Raw genomic sequence first — 22,274 nt, 5'->3', positions numbered from 1 at the left:
ACGTATAAATATTTGAATTTCACAGTTTAGGGGGTCGTGTGAAGTTTGACTTTTTATATGTTGGGATTCTCGGAAAATTTCCTTCACGAAAGTTGTAGAGCGCGTCGATACGAGTTCGTGGACATGTGGAACGCGTAAATCGGAGTTCGTATGAGGAAGTTATGGCTATGGAAAGAAGTTTCCATTTTGGTATATAAAGGGAAAATTAGAATTTTATTTCATTATTTCCCTTTCCATTTCCGGAAACCATACCCTCTCTCTCTCTTCTCTCTCGTCCGCTCCCTCAGTATCGAAGATTTTCGACTGACCCGACCCGAACCCGGCCGATCCGACCCGACTTTTCCGGCCAACTGCGGCGGTCTCCGGCCTTGAAACTTGGCCAGCAGGGTCGCCTCTTCCGTCTGGTCGTCCCTCTGGTGGTCTCTATCGCCGATTCTTCTCCACGGCGGCGCTGCAAGGCGGTGCAGCCTTGTGTTTTCGGACCCGGCCGGAAAACACAGCTCCGACGTCGGCACGGCTTCGAGTTTTCTTGGTTGAGCTCAGAGCTGCCTCGCCGATCGATCCTTGGTGGTTGTTTGGATCGATTCACGTGAAAATTCGATCAACTCGGATTGGATTACTATTCACAGCTTGTGAGGTAGTTTTCGATCCCTTAAGCTTGTTTTCTGACTTCGATCCAGTTATGAAAGTTCACAAGCATGCTTAGATGAAGCTTTTTGATGTTGGGAGTTTTGTGAAATATTGAGTGTTGGCCGGCGGCGGTGCGCCACCGTCTGTGGCGGCGTTCCGGCGGTGTTCCGGCCATGTATGGAACTTTTTCTGGTATTATATGTCTTCTACTCGTCGATACGAGCGTTTCGATATATAATATGCAAATTTTGGAGTTCGATTGGATTTGTTATGATTTTTGCAGTTTCATATCGGTGAATTTATTCGATCCGTGAGGATACGAGCGTCCGATCGACTTGTGGTTTGGTCACATCGATCGTGGACGTATTCCGAAGACTTTGGGAGGTCTCGGATGTGGTTTTGCCTCGATTGGCGCCACTTTGGGGATTTTAGTTCAAAAACAGGGGTTTCGAACTAAATCAAATGTAAATCGTCACTAAGTTGGAACCATATGTGATTAGGTACTTGACGAAGTATTCAGACGAGTGGTTGGTGATAGTTTTGGTTCGGTTCTGTATTGAAGACGCAGCAGGAGTTCAAGGTGAGTAAATCTCACAAGGACCTTTATGAACAGGAGTACCATTATTGTTTTGGCGTTAATTATTTAACTGCAAACTATAGTTGGTATTAGTAGGCATTCCTGAGTGAATGACTACATATATATGTTTAGATGAAATATATATATATCCTTGTGAATGATTATGATGAATAATAATATGCATGATGGTGTTCATATTATTGTTAAATGCGACTTTTCACGAAACGATATTATAGAAAAAGATGTTTTCTATTGTTTGGAAAGTATTGAGCTTGATGTTACATTTTGAGTCAAGCGTGACTCATTTTAGATGTATTGGTTTTAGAATCAAGGGTCACAGATGGTGAGCAGGGATTAGGAAAACCGAAACTAGATGTTGTAACGTTTTTAAGTCGGAGGCGACTTACTTAACGTTGACCTTAAGACCAGATAGGGTCTAAGAAGATCTTATGTCACAGATGGTGATAGATCATAGATAGTGACAGGTTGCAGATGGTGACCTTGATGTTGATTTCATGACCAGATGGGGTCTGAAGATCATTAGTCACAGATGGTGACAATTGGTGATCAATGGCTGACCTTGAGACCAGATGGGTCTAATGATCTTATGTCACAGATGGTGATAGATCATAGATAGCAACAGGTTGCAGACGGTAACCTTGATGTTTGACTTCATGACCAGATGGGGTCTGAAGATCATGAGTCACAGATGGTGATAAATGGTTGAGCTGAGACCAGATGGGGTCTAAAGATTATAGGTCACAGATGGTGACAGGTTGCAGATGGCGACCTTGATGTTGATTCCCTGACTAGACGGAGTCTGAAATCATATGTCTCAGATGGTGACAGATCACAGATGGTGATAGATCACAGATGGTGATCAAGGCAGGAAATAGGTAATCACGTTCTGGTTAGGACGAGTGGTTACAATTTCAATAGAATTCTAGTTTATCTGCCATGATAGCTTATGGGAGTAACGGTCGAGGTTGCTTGAGACTCATAGGTATGCAGCTTAAAGGAGAGTTTCGATGACATTCTTCGTTAATTGTCTAGATGAGACTTGAATAGCTACTTGATGGTTAAGTTAGCAAATAAGGCATGGTCATAGTGGTGACTCATGTTGTCCTTTCTTTGGAAAGGATATGGAATGTTAGAAGGAATCATGGCTGCATGTTTCCTTAAGTAGATTGATGTGAGTTGTTGATTGATGTTCATGAGTTACTCATACGAGCTTGAAGAAGCTTACCGGGTTTGTTGTTTGGCAACCCCGGTGCACCATTCTTTTGGTGTAGGGGTTAATCCTGCAGGTCAGGAAAATCGTGGCTGAAGCAGAGGCAGCTTGTTGGCAGCTGAACGGGTAGGAAGCAAATTTTGTTGGCTTTGCCATTGTTATGACTTCCGCTATGCAGTAAGCTCTGAGGAGCATTTACGTTTTATTGTGATGACAATTAAATTCGTAAATTTGTATAATATATAACTCTGTGGAGCGAGTGTATGTTATCTTGGATGATTCAGTGTATCAGTAAGTACTTGTTTTATGGGAAAGATGTTCCAGGTATTTGTATTGATGACTGAATATTCACGCATGTATAATTATGGGATTATATATATCGATTTTCATGTGTGTAAAATCAGGGGCGTGACACTACCGCTCGAGCCCTGGATCGCCCCTAGATCACCGCTGACCTGCCGCCACGCGTCGCGTCAAAATAGCATCAGAAGCTCCAGACACTGGGAATCGAAGCACATCAGTCCCACATCGAAAACAAGAAGATGATCAATCTTCCCCTCACCTATAAAAGGTTCTCTCCTCTCTCCTCATTAATTACGCATTTTACTACTCATTTATTGTTATGCTGCTTATCTGCATTGACTGACTTAGGCATCAGAGAAGTGAAGACCGTCCAACACGGTCTCCCTCTGACGCCCTGTCTTTCGTGTGACAGCTAGCGGAGGCCATCAAATCCTCAGAGTAGCGGTCTGCTCACCGGACCCGCGTTAAACGAAAGATCGGCTATTGCCGGACTTTGAGCATTAACATCCAGTTTGTGTGAGGTTTCCGCTTCTTCCTAAGTTTGAAGAAGATTGAGGTATACTCTTCTTTGCACTGCAAAAGTAATCCATATTCAATCCGGAATTCTTGTTGCACATTTATTGCAAATGCGAGGGGCACAGGCACTACTACAATGTCCTCTCCCTAACCGGATGGGTCGGAAAAGGAAAGGATCAGCGAGAAGCACCATTCCTTTACAATAGGTAGAAAATACAGGAATCCGTTCAAAGCACAAGAAATTCTTGATGCATCACTGATGTGGAGCATGCGCCGACGATTCAATGCTTAAGAAATGAGCCGCCATACCAAAAATTACCTGTTTACCTTTTATTTAGACCGTAAATGATAAGATTCTTCCCTTTTTACTTTTGTAAAACCATTTATAGGGCCCTAAAGTTGACTTTTTATTTTATTCACTATTTTATGAAACTTCCTTCACAAAGATATAAGGCACGATAAATCGAGTCCGTGAACATGCAGCACGTTAAAATCAGAGTTAATATGAGTAAAATACGGTCTACAGAAGTTTAATTATTTCGTCGAAGTTTTTTTGATACTGTTATAGGGGCGATATCAACAATTCTGATCGTGGGTATATAGGCTGCGTTTGGGGGGGCTTTTTAGCTCCCCTGCTTATAAGCACCTCAGCATCTTGCGTTTGGTAAACCAGCTTCTCCTCAGCTTTTTCCAGAAGCCAGGACTTTTCAATGGAAAAGCCAAAGCCGCCTCACCCCAGCTTTTAGAAGCAGCAGCTGGCTTTTGTCACTGTAGCGGTGATTACTGTAGTTTAATGAACTTCTGAAAATACCAATTTCTGTCCTCTCTTCTTTTCAGCAATTACACAATGCCATGAAACCTTCTCTTCCGTGTTCAATTAGAAGCCTCACGCAGCTCCGCAAACACAAACGCATAATCTCTCTCCCTGAGTCCTTGATTGCCTTCACCTCGCCTCTCATCCGTGTTCGAAATTGAAGCTTCAATCCTTGATTGCTGGCTGCTTGGCAATTTGAAAAAGAGGTATTCTAGGTTGATTTGGGTTTTAATTTCAGTTTCAATTCCAGTTTTTCATCTCTTATAGGTTGATTTCAATTTCAATTCGTGTAATTGGGTACTGAATCAATGGGTGTTTAGGTTGATTTGGGACTGTGATTTTGGTTCATTCACAATGATCATGAGAAAAGGGATATGGCTCACTCTGCTTTATCTACGTTTTTGTTTGGTTACTACGTTTTTGGAACCGTGGAGTGTTTATTTTGGGAAATGTTGCCTTATGGTTTTGGGTACTGATCTCCACATGATGGTTACGCAATAGTTATAGATTGGAATTATGTTTCTCTCTATGCTGCAAGATTAGATTCAGAATTATAGATTGGAATTTACTCTCTGTTCTCACACTCTGCAACAATATTTATATGTAATGTATGTTTAGTTGAGTTAAAGACTGTTATTTGGGTTTAGGACCAGATTATTAAATTGCTGCAAGATTGAATGAGAGTTTTTGGTTCATTCTTTTCCCAGGAAGCATCTTTAAGAACTCCAAACTTTTGAGTTCTTATCAAGTTCCACTAGTGAGCATTCCGAGGAATTGACATTGAGGAGAACTGGGATAAGGTATGCTATGGATGTCATTTTGTTACTGAATATTTGAAATCCTAAAATGCATCTTCTATAAAAAAAACTTATATACTTTGCACAGGTTAAGACCATATTTGTCCCAACGGGAGCTTCCCTTTCACCAGATGTATCTGCTCCACTTGTTGCCACCCTTCCCTTGGAGGTAATACCTTTGTGTTTAATGATATGATATTTTAGTTTTTGTTCATGTCTTTGCAGGAAGTCATTGTTGGTTTACACTATGGGTTTCCATATATCTTTTGATACGTGAGTGCCCAGTTTACTTCTGACCAGAAAAAAAAAAAATTAAGTTATTTGATTATGCTTAATTTAGTAGTGGCTGGGTTGATGCGCTAAAAGCAAGTGCATAATTTAACCCTGAAAATATCGTTAGTAGTATAAGCAAATAGGGATCGTTCTATTCCGGGGATTGAGGGTACACCTGTCAATGTAGGACAAACAAACAATTAAAATTAAAACAAAATATAATATTTACAAAGATATTCACAAGTATAAACATTATTTACGAAAAGGGGGAGATTTTGTTTTTGGTTTTTTTTTTCGAAAATAAATTAAGTAAACAAAAGAATTAAAATGCAAAAAAAAAATTTCAAAAATTGATGCGCTAAAAGCAAGCGCATAATTTAACCCTGAAAATATCGTTAGTAATATAAGCAAATAGGGATCGTTCTATTCCGGGGATTGATGGTACACCTGTCAATGTAGGACAAACAAACAATTAAAATTAAAACAAAGTATAATATTTACAAAGATATTCACAAGTATAAACATTATTTACGAAAAGGGGGGAGATTTTGTTTTTGGTTTTTTTTTTCGAAAATAAATTAAGTAAACAAAAGAATTAAAATGCAAAAAAAAACATAAATACAAAGATGGAATGAGAGAACAAAGATCAAAAACCGAAACATATGATTAAAATCGATTCAAACCCTAATATTGTTCATCTAAGTCATGAGAAAGGAGTTGATCATGTGAAACGTTCGAAAGCAAACAATTTCCCATATTTTACTTTTCAATGCTAATTAACCTAAGCGAAAGCACCTAGATTAATCCTATCAAACATGCAATCAAACCCTAGAAAGCTAGTCAATCATGTCATGTTTAACGCATTACACATAGAGAAAGGCTATCAACTCAAGTATACAACTTAGTATGGAAAAGTCCACCTAATTGCAATCCTCGTTAATTAAATTCGATCTTTGTACAAAACCTTTACTACTTTGATTCAAGTTTACACAAAACGAAAAGTCGATTTCATGCTCTTAAACCCAGCACCAATTATATCGAAACCCTAAGTGTTTGCAACCACATAAGATTAAAATACAAAAGTTATCTATAACGCAAATTTAATTAAACAAACCCACATAAGCAACTCTCGAAAAACAATAATATGAATCTGAAAATTCTCAATTAATCATAAAAATTCCAGAAATTAATATTTGTTCAAACACATATGTCAACTAGTACAAAACCAACGAAATCAAAGCAAAGGTTACAAAGGAGAATCGGATTACACCGTGAGATGGAGATGGTGATGAACGATTGATGTAGTGGTCTCTTGAATCTCGAAAGCAAGCTTCAAGGTTGGAGATGGATGATGGATGCTCACGGCTATGCTTCTTCTCCCTTGGCCTTGCTTGAACTCGTGGAGATGACTAGAGGATGGAGAAACTCACGGCTATGCTAAGAAGATTTTCTGAATTTTTTTCTAAAGTGTAAATTGTATGGGGGAGAGGAACCCTTGACGTGTAGAGGAAGTGAGTATATATAGGGAATGGCCAACTTGGTCACCAAGCCGTGTAAACCTCATGGAATTAATCTGAAAATTCCACATAATTTCCTCCAATAATATCTTGCCAAATAAGCCCTATGAGGTGGTCCAACCAATCACAAAATTCCATTTAATTCCCTAATAACCTTGGCCGAAATACCATGGATCTATTCTGATTTTATACTTTAAATTCGGCCAAAATTCCTTTAGGGAATATAGGAATGTATCCAGACTTCTTTTGAGCTTTTCTTGGTCTCCACCTTTTTCTCTTTCCTTTTATTTCTCCCTTGAATCTCTCTTGGCGTCAATCACCCTAGGTTTTCTTGATTTTTACGTTGATTACCTCTTTATCTCTCTCCCTTTACATGGAAAATACATAAAATTACTCCTCCAAGAATATTTCTTTCTATAAAAATCTCCCAAGAAAATCTCCAAGACATATCCTTCCTTGCATGGTGTCAATCACCTTTATCTTGATTGATTTTGATGCCACTCCTTGTTTCTCTCTTAGGATATCACAGCAACAACATCTCTAGGGTTTCATCCTTGCGTCACAAACCCTAATTCCTTGGGCTTTGTGGGCTTTTAATTCAATTGCCGAAAATCCACTTCATTCTTGAGAATTCTTGGGCCTCCATGCGCCACCTTTATGCCATGTCATCATCTAGAGTCTTCAAGAAGCTTCTCTCATGCCATGTCACTTCATTAATTCGATCTCCACTCTTGGTTGGCTCAAGAGTCTTGTTTTGGCAAACTTTCCTTTTTGGACAGGGTTTCCTGGTTGGACCAGGAAAGCTTCATTTCTGCTCATTTGTGCTTCCCTTTGTACTTCACCTTGTCTCACTCCAATGTTGGCTAGCTTTTCTTTCCATTTGTGAGCTCATTTCAGCTCATTTGTGACAAGGACCTGAAAATAGAAACTGGTAAGAAAAATAGAAACTTTCCTAAAATGAAAAATGGCAACTTTCTTAAATTGAAATGGGAAACTTTCTAAAAATGAAAAATAGAAACTTTCTACAAATAGGAACTTTCCCAATCGAAGAATGGAAACTTTCCTAAACAGAGTTTTATTAAGGAAATAACGCAGAAAATGTAGGGAAATGCAGTTAAAACGTCGCATTAAAATGCTCCTATCATGGGTGTAATAATATGTTACATCTGTTGATTTCATGTTCATTTGGGATGATATTGGTAATCATTAACAAATTGTATTCTTAAATCCAGATTAAGAGCAAAATTGAGGAGTTTATCAAGTCTGTATTTGCTCTATTTCAAGGTGTGTTAGAAAGTCTTTGACAATTCCATATCATGGTACATTTGTAAGAAGAACCTTATTGAATAATTAGTATGTTCCAAATCTCGACTTCACATCTCTATTTTCCGTTAAGTTATGCACCTCATACTTTTTGTTCTGTATAAGTAATCTCATTATTTCTACAGCGTGCAACTTCTGATCCTGATGACCGTAAGAGAGCCCTTGTAATTGGAGGAGGAATTGCTAACTTCACTGATGTAGCTGCAACATTCAATGGCATTATTAGAGCCTTGAAGGAGAAGGTGATCAGCTAAATCTACTTTGCTAAACCCCAATTTTGTATGTGTTTTGTTACCATCTTTTCTAAGTGCAAAACTGACAATGCCATATTTGATCAATCAGGAAACAAAGCTTAAGGTTGATAGGATGCATCTTTATGTTAGGGGAGGAGGTCCCAACTACCAGAGGGGACTCGCAAAAATGAGGGCACTTGTAGAGGAAATTGGCCTCCCTATTAAGGTAAGCAATGTTTCTGAAATCTCTATTGAATAAGATTAAAGAAAAAGCATACGTATTGCTGATATTTGAAGTGCCTCCCTTAAGAAATTTCTGACATCACTTCTGTTCTTTGATCTCTTGTAGGTCTATGGTCCTGAAGCAACAATGACTGGTATTTGCAAGCAGGCAATCCAGTGCATCACTGCTGCTGCATGGCAATGTTATATGAAGATGGTTGCTTTCTTCTTGTCTATCTCACCTTTTCCTCTGTGGCGAGTTTCAATATCTCCATACCTTGTACCAATTTCTATTGTTAAGCTCTTTGTACCAATTTCATTCTATCAAAAACCTCAGCAAAGTTGATGTAGTTGTATGTGCTAATGAGTAATATGATAGTGGGATGGTACTGTGTGACCTAATTACAATAATGAAAATTTTAAATTGGTATTGATTTGTCTGGATATCAGGTTCCTTATTAATATCAAAACTTCGGCAAATTTGAAATGCATAATAGTCCGGAGGACTTGTAGCTCTAGTAATAGGGATAATTATTGTCCCTATACATGAGGGTCCTGAATTTGGCTGATGAAAATGGGGAGCTATATATGCTGCTCATCAACCTCCATTGCCCCTTGAATTATCTTTTATGGATATTTAGAACCCAAAATAGTGGACAAAGAGTAATCAAGCGGAATGATCATTTTGCAGATCACTAGCGTATAGCATCAATCCTTGAAAAAAAATTCCATATCTAAATTGGTCATTCTACAAACAAAAAGCACAAGCCAATTTTGAGTCTACCAAACACTTTGTCACTGCTTTTGCCACTAACAGCACTTATAAAAAGCCAGTTTACCAAACACTCAGCTGCTTTACTTAGCAGCCACTTAAGCAAAAGCCAGTCATACAAACACACCAATCAAGGAAGGAACCTACATTTTTGGGAAAGGGGAACCCTTGGTTCTTGACTTTCTTTCATTCTCCTTTGGTTGTTCTTACCTAATGACGTGGTTGAGAAATTCGGAGAGCTTTGCCGGAGCTTCTTCATCAGGTGAACCATTCTCTCTGAATTGCTGAAGTTGTGTGTTTTGTTCGGTGACTCCAATTACCGAAATGACCCGCTTCTGAGTTTGATGTGTTCTATGGATTGTTGAAAGTTTAAGCTTTCTAAACTCGGCCGGTTTAGGTAGGTTCAGTGAAAAAAGCCGGCCCTCTGAATAGCGTAAGATTGGAGGGATTGAAAGGGCTATAATTGGTATTTTGGCATACTACCGCTCCCTCTCTCTATCTCTTCAGTTTTGCACTCCTAATTTTGGTGGTAAAGATTTGAGCTTTTTCCAGTTTTTCTGTGCAATGTAATGTTGTTAGCAACTCTTTAACAATTTCATGGTTGATTCGACTGGTATTATTGGGCCGCGATGGGTCCTCTTACTCTGGCCGTCAATTTGGAAAGCTTTACTTGTCCGTTGACTCCAAAGACTAAAATGCCCGGCTTTCTTAGTTTCATGTGTTCTAAGTTTCTGAGTTTCATGCATTGTGGAAGAATTGGATTTTTATTTGGTAATTTGGAGAGATCAGAGCCTTTTATCTTAGAATTTGTGACATCCATTTTTCGGTTTCGGGTTAAATGTTTTAACTGAGGAAATTATATACAGTAGTCGGTGTAGTCTCTTTCAGGGTTACCCTCATTTAAGTGAAGTTTATTTGATTTACTGAAGAATAGTTAGAGTTTTCGGCTTTTGGATACAGGGATGATGGATAGATAGAGTTGGTATGCTTTTGCTTTTTGGTTGAACAGGTGATATGGTTTTGCAGATGCATGTGGCAAGAAATTTCAGAATGTTACTATGGCAAAGCGGAAGTCTTTTGCATCTGTCAGCATGCAGGACGATAAGCCTTTTGATTTGTTGCGTACTTTATTTGGTACGTTTACTACTGCAATGGAAATGTCCGTGCCGCATATGCATTATTGTTGAAGTTACATATGCATTGAATTCTAGGTTGCAGTTCACTATGCATCATTGTTATTAATCTTATTCCTTGAGTTGATAATTGTGAGAAGGATGCTCAGTTCTAAAGATTTAAATTTTTGTAAAGTAACTGAGCATCCTTCATATCTTCAAAAGACCTTGAGTTATAAGATATTAAATGGACAAAACTATTTACTTTCCTACTTTATTTGTGATTTAACTTCTCTGGTGAATTTTGCAGAGGGTGTTATAGCAGGAGGTACAGCTGGTGTTGTTGTTGAAACAGCTTTATATCCCATTGATACTATAAAGACAAGATTGCAGGCAGGTTAACTATGCAAATAAATTAAACTTAACTGATGTATTTGGTTTGATACAGTTAACTCTTAATCCTCTGTCTCTTCAATCTCTCTCTCTCTATCTCTCTGTGTTTTTTTATATTTTTTTTTTTAAGACAGAATGGCTCAGGAAATCAGTAAACTAGATTAATGAGGTTTCTTTCCCTGGGTTTCTATTTTTTTCTCTCTATGTTTATCATAATGACTCATTTCCTGTTTCAGAAAAGTTTTACTAATTTGTTGATTATTTAAAACTGTCCGGAACAAATAGCTTCTTGGTCTTGAGTTGGACACTCTCAGTATATGGTCTCATTAGTTTTTTACTTTTTTATTATAAAATTGTGGATTGTTTGGATTCCAAATTCGCAATAGACTTATGCGGGTCTTAACAATTTATACCTGCTACTGCAACATGCTTTTAATTTCAAAAACTGCTCTCTTTTTTATTTGATTTTTTCAATTTTTTTTTTTTTTTTTGGTTCAGTTTCATGAAGATCTTTTTGTTCATTCATTTTAGTATTCTCTTTTAGGCCCATGGTTTGCTCTCCATGTGGTATGGGGGCTTCAAAATCCTCTCACATTACCTAGCTAGCTATTTGCTAGAGTTTCCTGCCACCTGAAGATTGTAGGGTTTGGCAAGAGGCCCCAGTTTTGAGCCTGGGTCCCTGAAGCAGGTTTGCAGGATTTCTGGGTATCAAAGAAGGATAGAAGTATTTACTTGATTCTCACTTGTTTTATTTTCCCAGTTTTTTTTTTTGCCTACATTGTTCTGCTTACACTGCTACATTGAACTATGCTGTTGTCCAGTTTGGGGTGACTTTTCTTGGTTTCTAGTTGCAATGATGTTCATGTCTTGTTGTCAATCTTGGTTTTGCAATTCATACTTTCTGTGATAGATTTGTCATTTCAAATTTAATTATGGGCAAGAAATCTAGTTGATAGGAAATGACTTTTATGTCATTTCAAATCATTATGGGCAATTCATACTTTCATCGATGTAATACCCAAAAGGCCATGTCACGAATGGAGTTTCTTGTAATAGCTTATATACATAGACCGACTTAATACAACTCTCGACCTGGAACTCACCCAAATTCAGAGTCCCGTATAGACAAAATTAGGGTGCTAAGGTCTCCCTTGTTGAAATTCTTCCGTCCTCATCGGGGCCTGACAACTCAAGTCTGCCGTCAGTACTCCTCAATGTTGGGATGACTACTAGTATTTGTCACAACATGAGATATTCTAAAATGAGTTTTTACTAATTCAGCTCCTTATATTGACTTGTGTAGTTCCAGAATGTCCTGGCAGATATACAGTATTCTGTGTACGATTGAATAATTCCTACATAAATTGTAAAAGAGTACTAAAGTGGTATCATACTGTCTCTGTGCACTTAATGTTGGCAACATAGGATAATCAGATAACAATAGTGCGCTGTCTTTCTTATGTATTGTGAGATAAATATGATAAGTTCTGGTGAAAAAAATTACTTTATGTCTTTGGTTCTGAGTTTTAATCGGATTAGTTTGGTTGGGACAAGTTCCTGTCTGTCTGATTGTCTTCATAGAAGAGTCCTGTTCATTGTCTTTTACTATGATTAGAGTTAACTAAATTATCCATCTGTTTGACCTAAAGCAATTATCTGATACATTTAATATCAAACTCTTCTAGGTGCATTAACTGGAGTTATAACCACTCCCCTTGATGTGTTTAAAACTAGACTAATGGTACAGGTAAGGCCATCTGCTATTCAGCATGTTACTTGTCTCCCCTAGTCCCCTTGATAACTAACTACGCTATGGGCCTCCAACTGTTTGCTCTCCTTTTTCTTTACTTCCTTTTTTTTTTTTTCAAAAATGGATCTGCCAACCAGTACAAAGGAATTGTTGACTGTGTTCAGACTATTGTGAGGGAAGAAGGACCTCCCACTCTTTTGAAGGTATGCATTGAGCCTTTATATCCCTTGTAATATAAAACTATAAAATATGACTGCCATGTATCTTATTGCAGCTCTTGAAAAGTTAAACAATTATGCAAAATGTTGTGCTGTTAATATTGCATTTGTTTTTTCTTCGGTTCTTGTAAGTTATGTTTCTTAGGGGAAGTGAAATTGATTGTTTAGTCTTATGCCTTGTTCATCGAGAATCTTGTAGTTACTTTGATTTGACCTCACTAATATGCTGACTTGACTTACATTTGACTATAACATCAATATGGTGACTGGGAAGTAAAAATGTGTACTTAGATAACCCAGCTTCATGTAATGCATTGTTGGCAGAGAAATATAAGCTCTTTGCTGGCCAGAAAGAGGGGAACTGTATTGGGAAGATGTGATATGATAGCATATGTGGGTAGTGTAGATGGAACGAATAAATATATCTTTGAGAGAGCTAGGTGTGAGGAGGTGGGTTCATTTGGGATAGGGTTCTGAGATTGGTATTCCCTTTGAACATCTGTCAGAGTTTAGAAAGTTGTGGGCAGGAATTATGCATGCCCAGACGTTGGAGCATGGTGGTAAAGAGTGTAATTAATGGAGCTGTGCCTACATTATGAACTCCACCCACTGATGGCTATCTAAAAGTTAATTGTGATGCTTCTGTGAGTCAAAATGGTGGCCAGGTTGGTGTGGGTATTATTTACAGGGATAGTAGTGGATCATTAGTGGCAGCGGTGGGAGAAAGAATTGCAAGTAGACTTGAGCCTTGTGCGGCTGAATTACTTGCTATTTTTTTGTTAAAATTCTGAAAGCTGAAGAAATCTAGAAGAAAAGCTATGGAGGCTATTGAGAATGAAGAAGAAGAAGAGAGAGAGAGGGAAAAACTGATTATTGGAAATTCAAGGTAGTTTTAAAAAAGATGACATCCCTACAGTAAAGCAAAGTTCCTATTTATAGTTTTATACTAACTTGATGTTGACCATTTCTACTTTGACCCTATACTCTTAACATCCCCCCTCAAACTAGTGCTTGGAGAACCAAGAACTAGTTTGCAGCAGAGTCCTTTGATAGTAGTTTCAACCAGGAGAAATGAGTGGTAATTGCCATAGCTTCATAGGCCGACAAGCCTGCCTACAGTTCAGTAGAGGTCTTTCAAGAGAAGTACAAGGAAGCTGCCACGTGCCTTGTATCAACAAAGTGTCAATTTCTTTGAGTATAGCTTGTTGCCATTTAGAGGGAATTGAATATGGAGGGATAAATGCCTTGTTTTCTGCAGCATCCTTATTCAAGTCACTATTTTCTTTCTCCACTGATCCTGCCCTAGAACATGAACAGATTGATGTTGTAGCAGACGAATCAACTTTCTTGTTTTTGAGATGTGACAACCCAACTCCTTGAGTATTGTGTTTACTGTTCAACAACTTGAAATGATTCAAACCCAGCATCCCATCATGATCTCGGACAGCTTGAATCGCTTCCCATCTTACACCATTCACCTTGTGGGGCTTGTACATGTCATTGCTCATACTACTGGAGCTGCTCATATCACTAACGTCATTAATGGCTTCACTTTTGTAGACCTGAGAAGAGTTTGCATCTTGGATTCCAATTTTTGAGTCCATCGGCTTACTAGAACTATCAACTGCTGCACTTAGGCTTACTCCATCAGCTTTGACTTGATTTCGCTCAACCATATCCTTGTAATCAACCACTGTAATTAAGCTATCCTCATCAGGCAAGCAAAGTTCAAATGGAAAAGTGTCTTTTTCATCAGAGCTCTCCTCCATAAACTTCTCTGGCTGATTTCCCTCATCACCATTCTCACTTTCAGACTCAATCTTCTCCTTAGAAACCTCCTTTGAAACCACTTCCTGTTTTTCTTTACTTGTACTCACATACTCGTCCTGTGAAACATTTTGAGTATTTTCAATATTGGTTTTACTGCCATTGTCATCTTCTCTTGTTACAGGAATCTGAGAGTAGCCCTGCACTTGAGGACCACCATAGAGTACTTGCATTCCCCCCGGTTTTTCACAAATCTGACAAACAACTGAGCCCGAGTAACTTTGACCAGTGTTGTAACTTTTGTTGTTGCTGATGTGTGGTCTACTGAAGCTGTTCTTGCCATTGTTATCAGAATAGCTTTGCTGGGAGTAATTCTCACTATTAGTGTAGCTCACATGTGGGGAGAAGTTTTGATGTGAGAAGTCATGTTGCTGCATTAGTCCTCTATTGGGTTGAAAATTGTGTTTTTGCTGAACACTTGCAGTTTGTTGAAATCCTCTAAGATTGAATGCTCCATTATGTTGAAGTCCACCATTCCCATATCCATCATAAGGCAGCTGCACACTTTCACCATTTTGAGCAATAAATCCAGTGGGTTGAGCAAAACAGCTACTTTGTTGACTAAATTGAGATGACAGGAAATCAGATGTATTGCTAGCTGAGGCATTATTCATCATATAGGTAGGTGAGGAATTGGCAAGACTATTTTGTGCAATCATAGCAGCAAGAGAGGATAATGACAAAGCATTATGCTTTAATTCAATCTCATACTCAGCAGATAATAACAAACACCTAACTTCCTCCATTTCAATATCATTTTTGCCTCTGATAATCTGTCTAGTGGGACCATATTCAATAGGAAGACCGGCAAGAATCAAACCTTTAACATCTTGATCTGATATTGTAACACCAACAGAAGCTAATTGATCTCTAGCACTCTTAAATTTCAGCAAATATTTTTCTATACAGTCGGAACCCTTCTGAATACTTTGCAATGTAGACTTTAATTTCATAATATGCAACTCTGAAGTACTAGCATATCTTTGTTTAAGAGTAAGCCATACCTCCATTGATGTCAGACAACCAACGACTAAAGTAAGAGCGTCCGGAGAGAGTGTAATGATAATCAGAGAAATAGCAGAACTATCTTGCTCCATCCATTTTTCTCGAGCAACAGAGTTATTCTTGAGAGAGCCATCATCAATAACAAGAAATTGAGGTGGACAGGGATGAGAGCCATCCACAAACTTTAAGAGACCATGACCTCTAAGGTGATGTTGCATCTGAAAGACCCAAGTCGGGTAGTTGGTCTCATCCAATCGGACTGAGATAGTATTGCAAGTTTGACAAGGAGATGCCATTTCTTCAGAACTTAATTGATCTAAAAGATTGAATCTTGATGAAATTTTTCTTCAATTATCACAAAGACCCACTAATTGTAGCATCAAAATTGCTCAAGAAGATTATGAATAGCCCCAAAATCTCGATTCATGAATACCTTTCCTTGAATTGAAGACAAACAGAGAAGATCTAAGAGTATGAATGAGATTGGCGAACTGATACAGATAGCAGCGGAAAAAAAAAAATGGCGGTGAGCGATGGTCAGGCCTCCATGGGCTTTGATACCATGTTAAAATTCTGAAAGCTGAAGAAATCTAGAAGAAAAGCTATGGAGGCTATTGAGAATGAAGAAGAAGAAGAGAGAGAGAGGGAAAAACTGATTATTGGAAATTCAAGGTAGTTTTAAAAAAGATGACATCCCTACAGTAAAGCAAAGTTCCTATTTATACTAACTTGATGTTGACCATTTCTACTTTGACCCTAAACTCTTAACAGTATTCAGGCATTTATATTTGGGGAACGAAATTCACTCTTTATCAGCAACTTCATATTTTTAAAATAACCTTCTTAGTTTCCTCCTTCCTGGGGCCATAAAGACTTGTCCTTAATTTCAATAAAAGAAAAGGTAAAACAAAAGAGACTAGTAGTCCCTTGGTTTGTATAGATATGCCTAGACTGACATTATCTACTTCCCGGGAAGTACTCTCTATGTATGAAGTCATTATTAATTAGGAAGTTCTCTCATGTTATTACAACTTAATGAATTTATGGTCCCCTCAAGTCATTACAAATCAGGGTATGATGTGATTGTTGCTCAATCTGATTGATGCAAGTTTTGTTTACATATATGTTTATTCCAGGGTATTGGACCAAAAGTGCTGTGGATAGGGATTGGCGGTTCAATTTTTTTGGTGTTTTCGAGAGAACAAAGCGCTTATTTGCTCAGGGACGACCAACAGTTGGTGAAGACACAAAGGCTCCATTTGGGATTGCTTCGCATTTAAAAAAACTCAACTTTTGTTCAAAATTTTAGATTTTGTTGTATTTGGTAAATAAATAAAAAACAGGTTTAATTGAAAGTTATAGGTCACTAGCAGCAAATTTTAGAAGCAGTCTAGAGGTTGCTTTTAGAAACTGATGTGGATCAAAACACACTCTGCAGTTATTTTATGTACTAACAGCACTTTTAAAAATATTATTTATCAAATATAAAACTGTTTTAATTCACAGCTGATTATTCTCACAACACAGCAGCTATAGTTTTTTTTAAAAGTCACACCTGTAGCAGGACTAACTTGTAGATAAACCAAGGGGATCCTTTATGCTCTCCATTTTTAGTGTGTGAAATGCCTGATGTATTTTCCATTGCGTTATGTATTTTCCTATTCATGCCCTGCATCTTTATAAAGTTGCTTCTTACAATAATTGTTCATACTGTCAAAACAATTTAGCCAATAAATGGTTAGCAACATCCATCACCTCAATACTGTTGATCACCATTTAAACACTACAACCGGTAAATTGACATAAACGCCTCAGTATCAGTGTCCTCAATCGGCTCTGCCAACAGGGGCATCCTCACAAACATGGTCTATGCCAGAGATAACCATCTCAAAAGTGGATGTCTTTCATTTTAAAGCTTGGCTGCCTTCCAGAGATGATTATAATACGTTGAAAGTATGATCAGCTTCAAATTTGACTATACATTTCTCAAGTTTTTGAAATATTCTGGCTTATGCCTTATAATACAACAAAATCACACAACTATCACAATACATTTCTCAACCTTTTAAAACATTCAAGCTTATGCCTTATCATACAGTAAAATCACACAAGCATCACAAATGAAGCTACTCGAACAATCTCATTACCTTATCACACATCACTTTTGAGTTCATCAACATCTCTCTAATTCCAAGCTCGAACATGATCCAAGCATAAAATAAGTGAACAATACAGCAGTGTAGGACTTCTTCATTTTGAAGCACCTCCAATGGCGGCACGCATGCTTTTGATGGAAAGCCTACATGTTAAAAGTTTATGAAAATCAGGCAGCTATCTTGCTTGTTATAAGAATCATTTCTGATTATAATACGGAGTAATTGATAAAAGTTTGCATTCTTTTGGTACTAACTCCTAATCTGAATCCTCATTTTACATACTTTATTGAATAAGCAGCTACTGGTACTTTATCTTGCAATGCAGTTGTGAAAGATTGGACAAGGCAAAGATCATAAAACTTGTAGCTACCATATATACGAGTGTAAAATAAGAAACTGATGATCTATATTATGCTTTAAATAAGAGTTTGTTAACCATTTTTTGTTGTTATTAAAAGTTAAAACTCTTAATTATCTGATATATGAAAGCCACATATGTAAAGATGAAATTAGAAAGTACCAGATTGTTTGTTACCTAAGTATCAGTTGATTTGGTATTGCCATTGAAAGCTCCTTCTTGACCTTCAGCTTCATCTTCAGTCCATCATTGGTGTGCCTTCATCTTCTTCATCTTCTTCATCTTCAGTCCATCATTGGTGTACCTTCATCTTTGTCTTCTTCATCATCAGTATCCACATAAGAGTCAAGTGTAATCTTTGCCTGACGTGTCATCTTTGACCAATCCAAGCTCGAACAATACAGCAGTGCAGGACTTGTTCATTCTGAAGCACCCTGATTGGAACAAACGGATATTCCTAAGCAGCTAGTTTTCCTCCTTGCTTGTTCAATAGGCATTGGAAAGATGTCTGCCAATTGATATACAAAAATATTAGGAGAGGAACATCTTTCTTCAGGTTTTTATCCTGCGATTTGCATATCAAGTTTGGGATTTTACGAAAATGTATTTGCGGTTCTCCAAAGAAATAAATCCAGCATCTCCGTCAGGGAAATCATCCAAAGTAACCAAATAAGAAAATGCCACAAACTGAAAGAGGAAACTAGCAAGAAATTAGCTGCAGAACAACAGAAGAATAGAGGGAAATGAAACCTGAAATCAGTAGATGGATCTCTTTCCTGAAATCAGGTAAATCCTAATTCAACTCCAATGCTTTTGAAAACCCAGTGGTTACAAAGCAGTCAGCTGTTGTACCCCCAAAACACTCACCCAATGCAAACTCTGAACCGAGTTTGAAGCCAATCAGTACACAAATCACAATCAAAATTTCCCAATTCAATCAAAATTATCTTAAATTTCAACAATTCAATACACCAGATCACTCTAGTTCATTGAATTCTGATTCGTTACCTGGAGACGAGGAATTGAGGTGACTAACGGCGTCGTCGCCGGTGGCGGGTTGTGGGGTACGCGATCCTACCGTCGGCCAAACGATTGTGGGCTTCATCTTCTTCATCATCAGCGTCGAGTGTAATCTTCACCTGACGTGCCATCTTTGACCACTCCTCACCTTTTAATTGCCTTTTGCAGCTTTTGCTCAATTCAGGACACCCTTCAATGTTCAGTTCTCTCAACTCAGTAAGGCAATGCAACCCTTGCGGCAAAGCCAACAATTTGGGGCATTCTACAATGTGTAGTTGCTCGAGGAATGTGAAGTTTTTCAACTCCGGAAGTGCCGTGAGATTATGACATTCAGAAACTAATATGCTCTGTAGAGTGTCTGCAGAATCTTCAAGCCAATGGGGCAAAGCCTCCAAACTTGATTTATAGATCATCAATGATCGAAGAACTTGAGGACCTTCCCCTGATCTCATCAACTGAAGCTTCTCGCAATCATCGATAGACAAAGTATGTAAAGCGGTCATGTGTTTCATATTTGGTGGCAAGCATTCCAAATTATTACAACTAGCAATCGCCAGTGTACGAAGGTTGTTGAGGAATTGGATCTCTTCGCCCAAAGATTTAAGATTGACACATCCTTTAAAATATAAAACTTGAAGTAAGGTGAGGCGTCTAATTCCTTTTGGCAAATATGTCTGCTGTGTTGTTATCGTCAAGCTCCGTAGGTTGATCAGGTTCCATATGTCTTTGGGTATCTCCTCAAGTGCGTCACAACCCCCAAGGGCCAAAGCCTCCAAATTCAGCAGCTTACTGATGGAATTGGGAAGCCTTTTTATCTTATTATTAAAACACAAGTTGAGAAATCTCAAATGAAACAGACTACCAATGGAACTTGGTAACTCCTCAAGAGGCGACCCATTGAGATCTAGCACCCGCATACATTTGAGTCTCGAGATGCATGTCTTCACAAAACGTTGATTCATCTGGCAATCTTCTCTAGGAATTAAAATGGTTCGTAATTTGTTTGACTTGAGCATGAAATCGGGAAGTTGTGCCTTTTCTCCAAGCAAGTCATTTTTGGATATTGACACATGTCGAACCATTTCAAAAGCACTAGAGGGACGAAAATTGACAGTGGAGTACTCTACTTGTGCCACTGAAATTGCTAAATCATGAACTAGATCATGTATTTTAAAAAATATGGCTGTTTTGAGATCTGTCTCAACCTGAAACAAAGATCTAGAGCAAAACTGTCTTATATAGTCTATACTCATACGCTCAAAATCTTCATTTTTCTTACATGCTTTGAGGTATCCTTGTGCTCTCCATAGTGGAACCAAGAAGCCACTGTTGAATTGATAATCCTTTGGGAAAAGTGAACAAAATGCAAAACACGGTTTCAAGTGTTGTGGCAATGCATCATAGCTCAATTTGAGTGCAGGTAGAATATTGTCATTCCCTATACTCCACATGTCATCATCCCTGACACTCGACCATCGGTGTTCATCTGTATTCAAATAGAGCATGCTCCCTACAGTAGCAACTGCTAAAGGAACTCCTCCACATTTCTTCACAATATCCTCTCCAATTTCTATCAAATGTTGATACCGCTGCTCCTCTCCTCTTTTAAATGCCCTTTGGATGAACAAGGACATGCAATCTTTGTGGGAAAGACCCTCTAAATAATGCATGTATAAGGGACTCACAAGTAAAGCAACTGATTTATTTCGTGTTGTTATAATGATTTTGCTTCCATTAGCGCCCACATTTAACAAAGTTTTTAAATCAGTCCATTTTTCAATTGTTACTCCAATCGACTCTGAATCCCAGATATCGTCCAACACTAATAAAATTTTTTTACCTCTAAGAGTATCTTGCAACTTTCTTTCCATAAGATCCAAACTTTCATCCTCACATTTTGGTCCATTTGCAGCATTAATAATACCTCGAATTAATGTTTGAATATCAAAGTTGTCTGAGACGCATATCCACATCTTTGTCTCAAAATTTTCTTCTACTATTTTATCATTGTACACCAATTTAGCAAGTGTTGTTTTCCCCAACCCTCCTAACCCAATTATGGAAACAACAGAAACATTCTCCTCATTGGAGAAATCAGTGTCATTCAAGAGATGCTTGATAATCTGTTTTTTATCATCATCTCTTCCAATAACATTTGAAGCCTCAACTTTAGAGGTAGTCATCCTCCTGTCATCGTGCACTTGTTGGGGCGCACGAGGATCTTCAGCTCTCTTAACAAACTCAAGGAGAGCAAACTGTCTCTTTTCATTATCAATGTCAACTAGTCTTTCTCTAATCTCTATCACTTTATGTCTCATTTTGAAGTTAAACACTACTGGATTCCATCGGGAAAAAAATCGGCGTACCTTTCCTTTGATCTTCCCATAGTTGTCGACCTCCACTTTCAATCGCAACTTTTGGAAGTCCAGTTCGTCTAAGACATCATCAACGTCATGACAAACATCTTTGAGATTTCCTAACCAACGAGTGATTAGGGGATCTCTCACTTGCTTCTTCTCTGCATCCTCGAGCACTAGTTTGATGACAGATAAGGTCTTGTTGAGCTTGGTGAGCTCAAGTTGGGCGCCCCATGCCAAGGAGATCTCTTGGGAAGCATGTGAAGCTAAGCTACACAAGACGTTATCGGCAATGCTACTGGCAAACTCCATGAAGAGAGAAAGAGAGGAATTCTGAGGTTAGTGAAGTAGGAAATATTAGAGCTATGTATAATTGTATATAGATACTATATAGCAACTCAATCCAGACTCCATCATAACGAGTGAATGAAGTCAAGTCAGGATGGCAGCCAATTTAGACTCCATTATTAAATGGATCGATGGATCGATGGCAGCCACAAGCAGGCATCAATTATTTTGCACTTATTAAATGGATGGCAGCCACAAGTAGGCTTCAATTATTTTGCACTTATTAAATGGATGGCAGCCACAAGCAGGCATCAATTATTTTGCACTTCTTTTTTAAAGGGTTTTTGTCCATTTACCCTATTTTTAGGAATTTTTTTCCTATTTACCCCATTAATTTTTTTTAATTCTCTCTTACCCAATACACTCTAAGGGTGTCTTCCCTCATACCCCATTAAGATTTTTTTTTTTAATTTTTTTTTTAATACTATTTTACCCCTCACCCCTTTGTTACTTAGAGAGAGAAAGAGAGAGAGAAAAATCATAGGAGACTTCGCCGGACCTCAGTCACCGGCCGCCTGATTT

At 38.1% G+C, this 22,274-nt stretch overlaps 2 protein-coding genes and 1 non-coding gene across 11 annotated transcripts; 2 read left to right on the top strand and 1 right to left on the bottom strand.

Annotated features, from left to right (window-relative positions):
- Positions 1–4,033: 4,033 nt before the first annotated feature.
- On the top strand, positions 4,034–5,049 carry LOC112189851. Its single transcript, XR_005805951.1, has 3 exons — positions 4,034–4,277; positions 4,779–4,871; positions 4,957–5,049. It is a non-coding gene; the product is annotated as an uncharacterized LOC112189851 (transcript).
- A 4,272-nt stretch (positions 5,050–9,321) lies between these two features.
- Positions 9,322–17,018, top strand: LOC112183348 (S-adenosylmethionine carrier 1, chloroplastic/mitochondrial). Of its 5 annotated transcripts, none has more exons than XM_040515655.1 (6): positions 9,322–9,470; positions 10,235–10,342; positions 10,631–10,717; positions 12,399–12,460; positions 12,601–12,666; positions 16,650–17,018. In XM_040515655.1, the coding sequence occupies exons 1-6, from the start codon at positions 9,422–9,424 to the stop codon at positions 16,791–16,793; spliced, it is 516 nt and encodes a 171-aa protein (XP_040371589.1). In that variant the 5' UTR covers positions 9,322–9,421; the 3' UTR covers positions 16,794–17,018. The 5 variants fall into 5 exon arrangements, 4 of the variants coding, with proteins under 4 accessions (XP_040371589.1, XP_040371587.1, XP_040371588.1 ...); XM_040515653.1 differs by lacking the exon at positions 9,322–9,470 and adding an exon at positions 9,485–9,979; XM_040515654.1 differs by lacking the exons at positions 9,322–9,470; positions 16,650–17,018 and adding exons at positions 9,485–9,979; positions 14,633–15,380.
- Positions 17,019–17,467: 449 nt separating this feature from the next.
- On the bottom strand, positions 17,468–21,858 carry LOC112190829 (putative disease resistance protein RGA3). Of its 5 annotated transcripts, none has more exons than XM_024330322.2 (4): positions 19,036–21,858; positions 18,625–18,714; positions 18,205–18,535; positions 17,468–17,812 (listed from the first exon to the last, which is right to left on the bottom strand). In XM_024330322.2, the coding sequence occupies exon 1, from the start codon at positions 21,714–21,716 to the stop codon at positions 19,059–19,061; it is 2,658 nt and encodes an 885-aa protein (XP_024186090.1). In that variant the 5' UTR covers positions 21,717–21,858; the 3' UTR covers positions 17,468–17,812; positions 18,205–18,535; positions 18,625–18,714; positions 19,036–19,058. The 5 variants fall into 5 exon arrangements, with proteins under 5 accessions (XP_024186090.1, XP_024186087.1, XP_040371545.1 ...); XM_024330319.2 differs by having other exon boundaries at positions 18,625–18,906; positions 19,036–21,856; XM_040515611.1 differs by lacking the exon at positions 18,625–18,714 and adding an exon at positions 18,778–18,906 and having other exon boundaries at positions 18,190–18,535; positions 19,036–21,856.
- Between the last annotated feature and the right edge of the window lie 416 nt (positions 21,859–22,274).

Source organism: Rosa chinensis, chromosome 2, assembly GCF_002994745.2.
Source record: "Rosa chinensis cultivar Old Blush chromosome 2, RchiOBHm-V2, whole genome shotgun sequence".
NCBI lineage: Eukaryota > Viridiplantae > Streptophyta > Magnoliopsida > Rosales > Rosaceae > Rosa > Rosa chinensis.
Note: the sequence above shows the minus strand (reverse complement) of the source record. Positions and strands in the feature narration are given on the sequence as shown.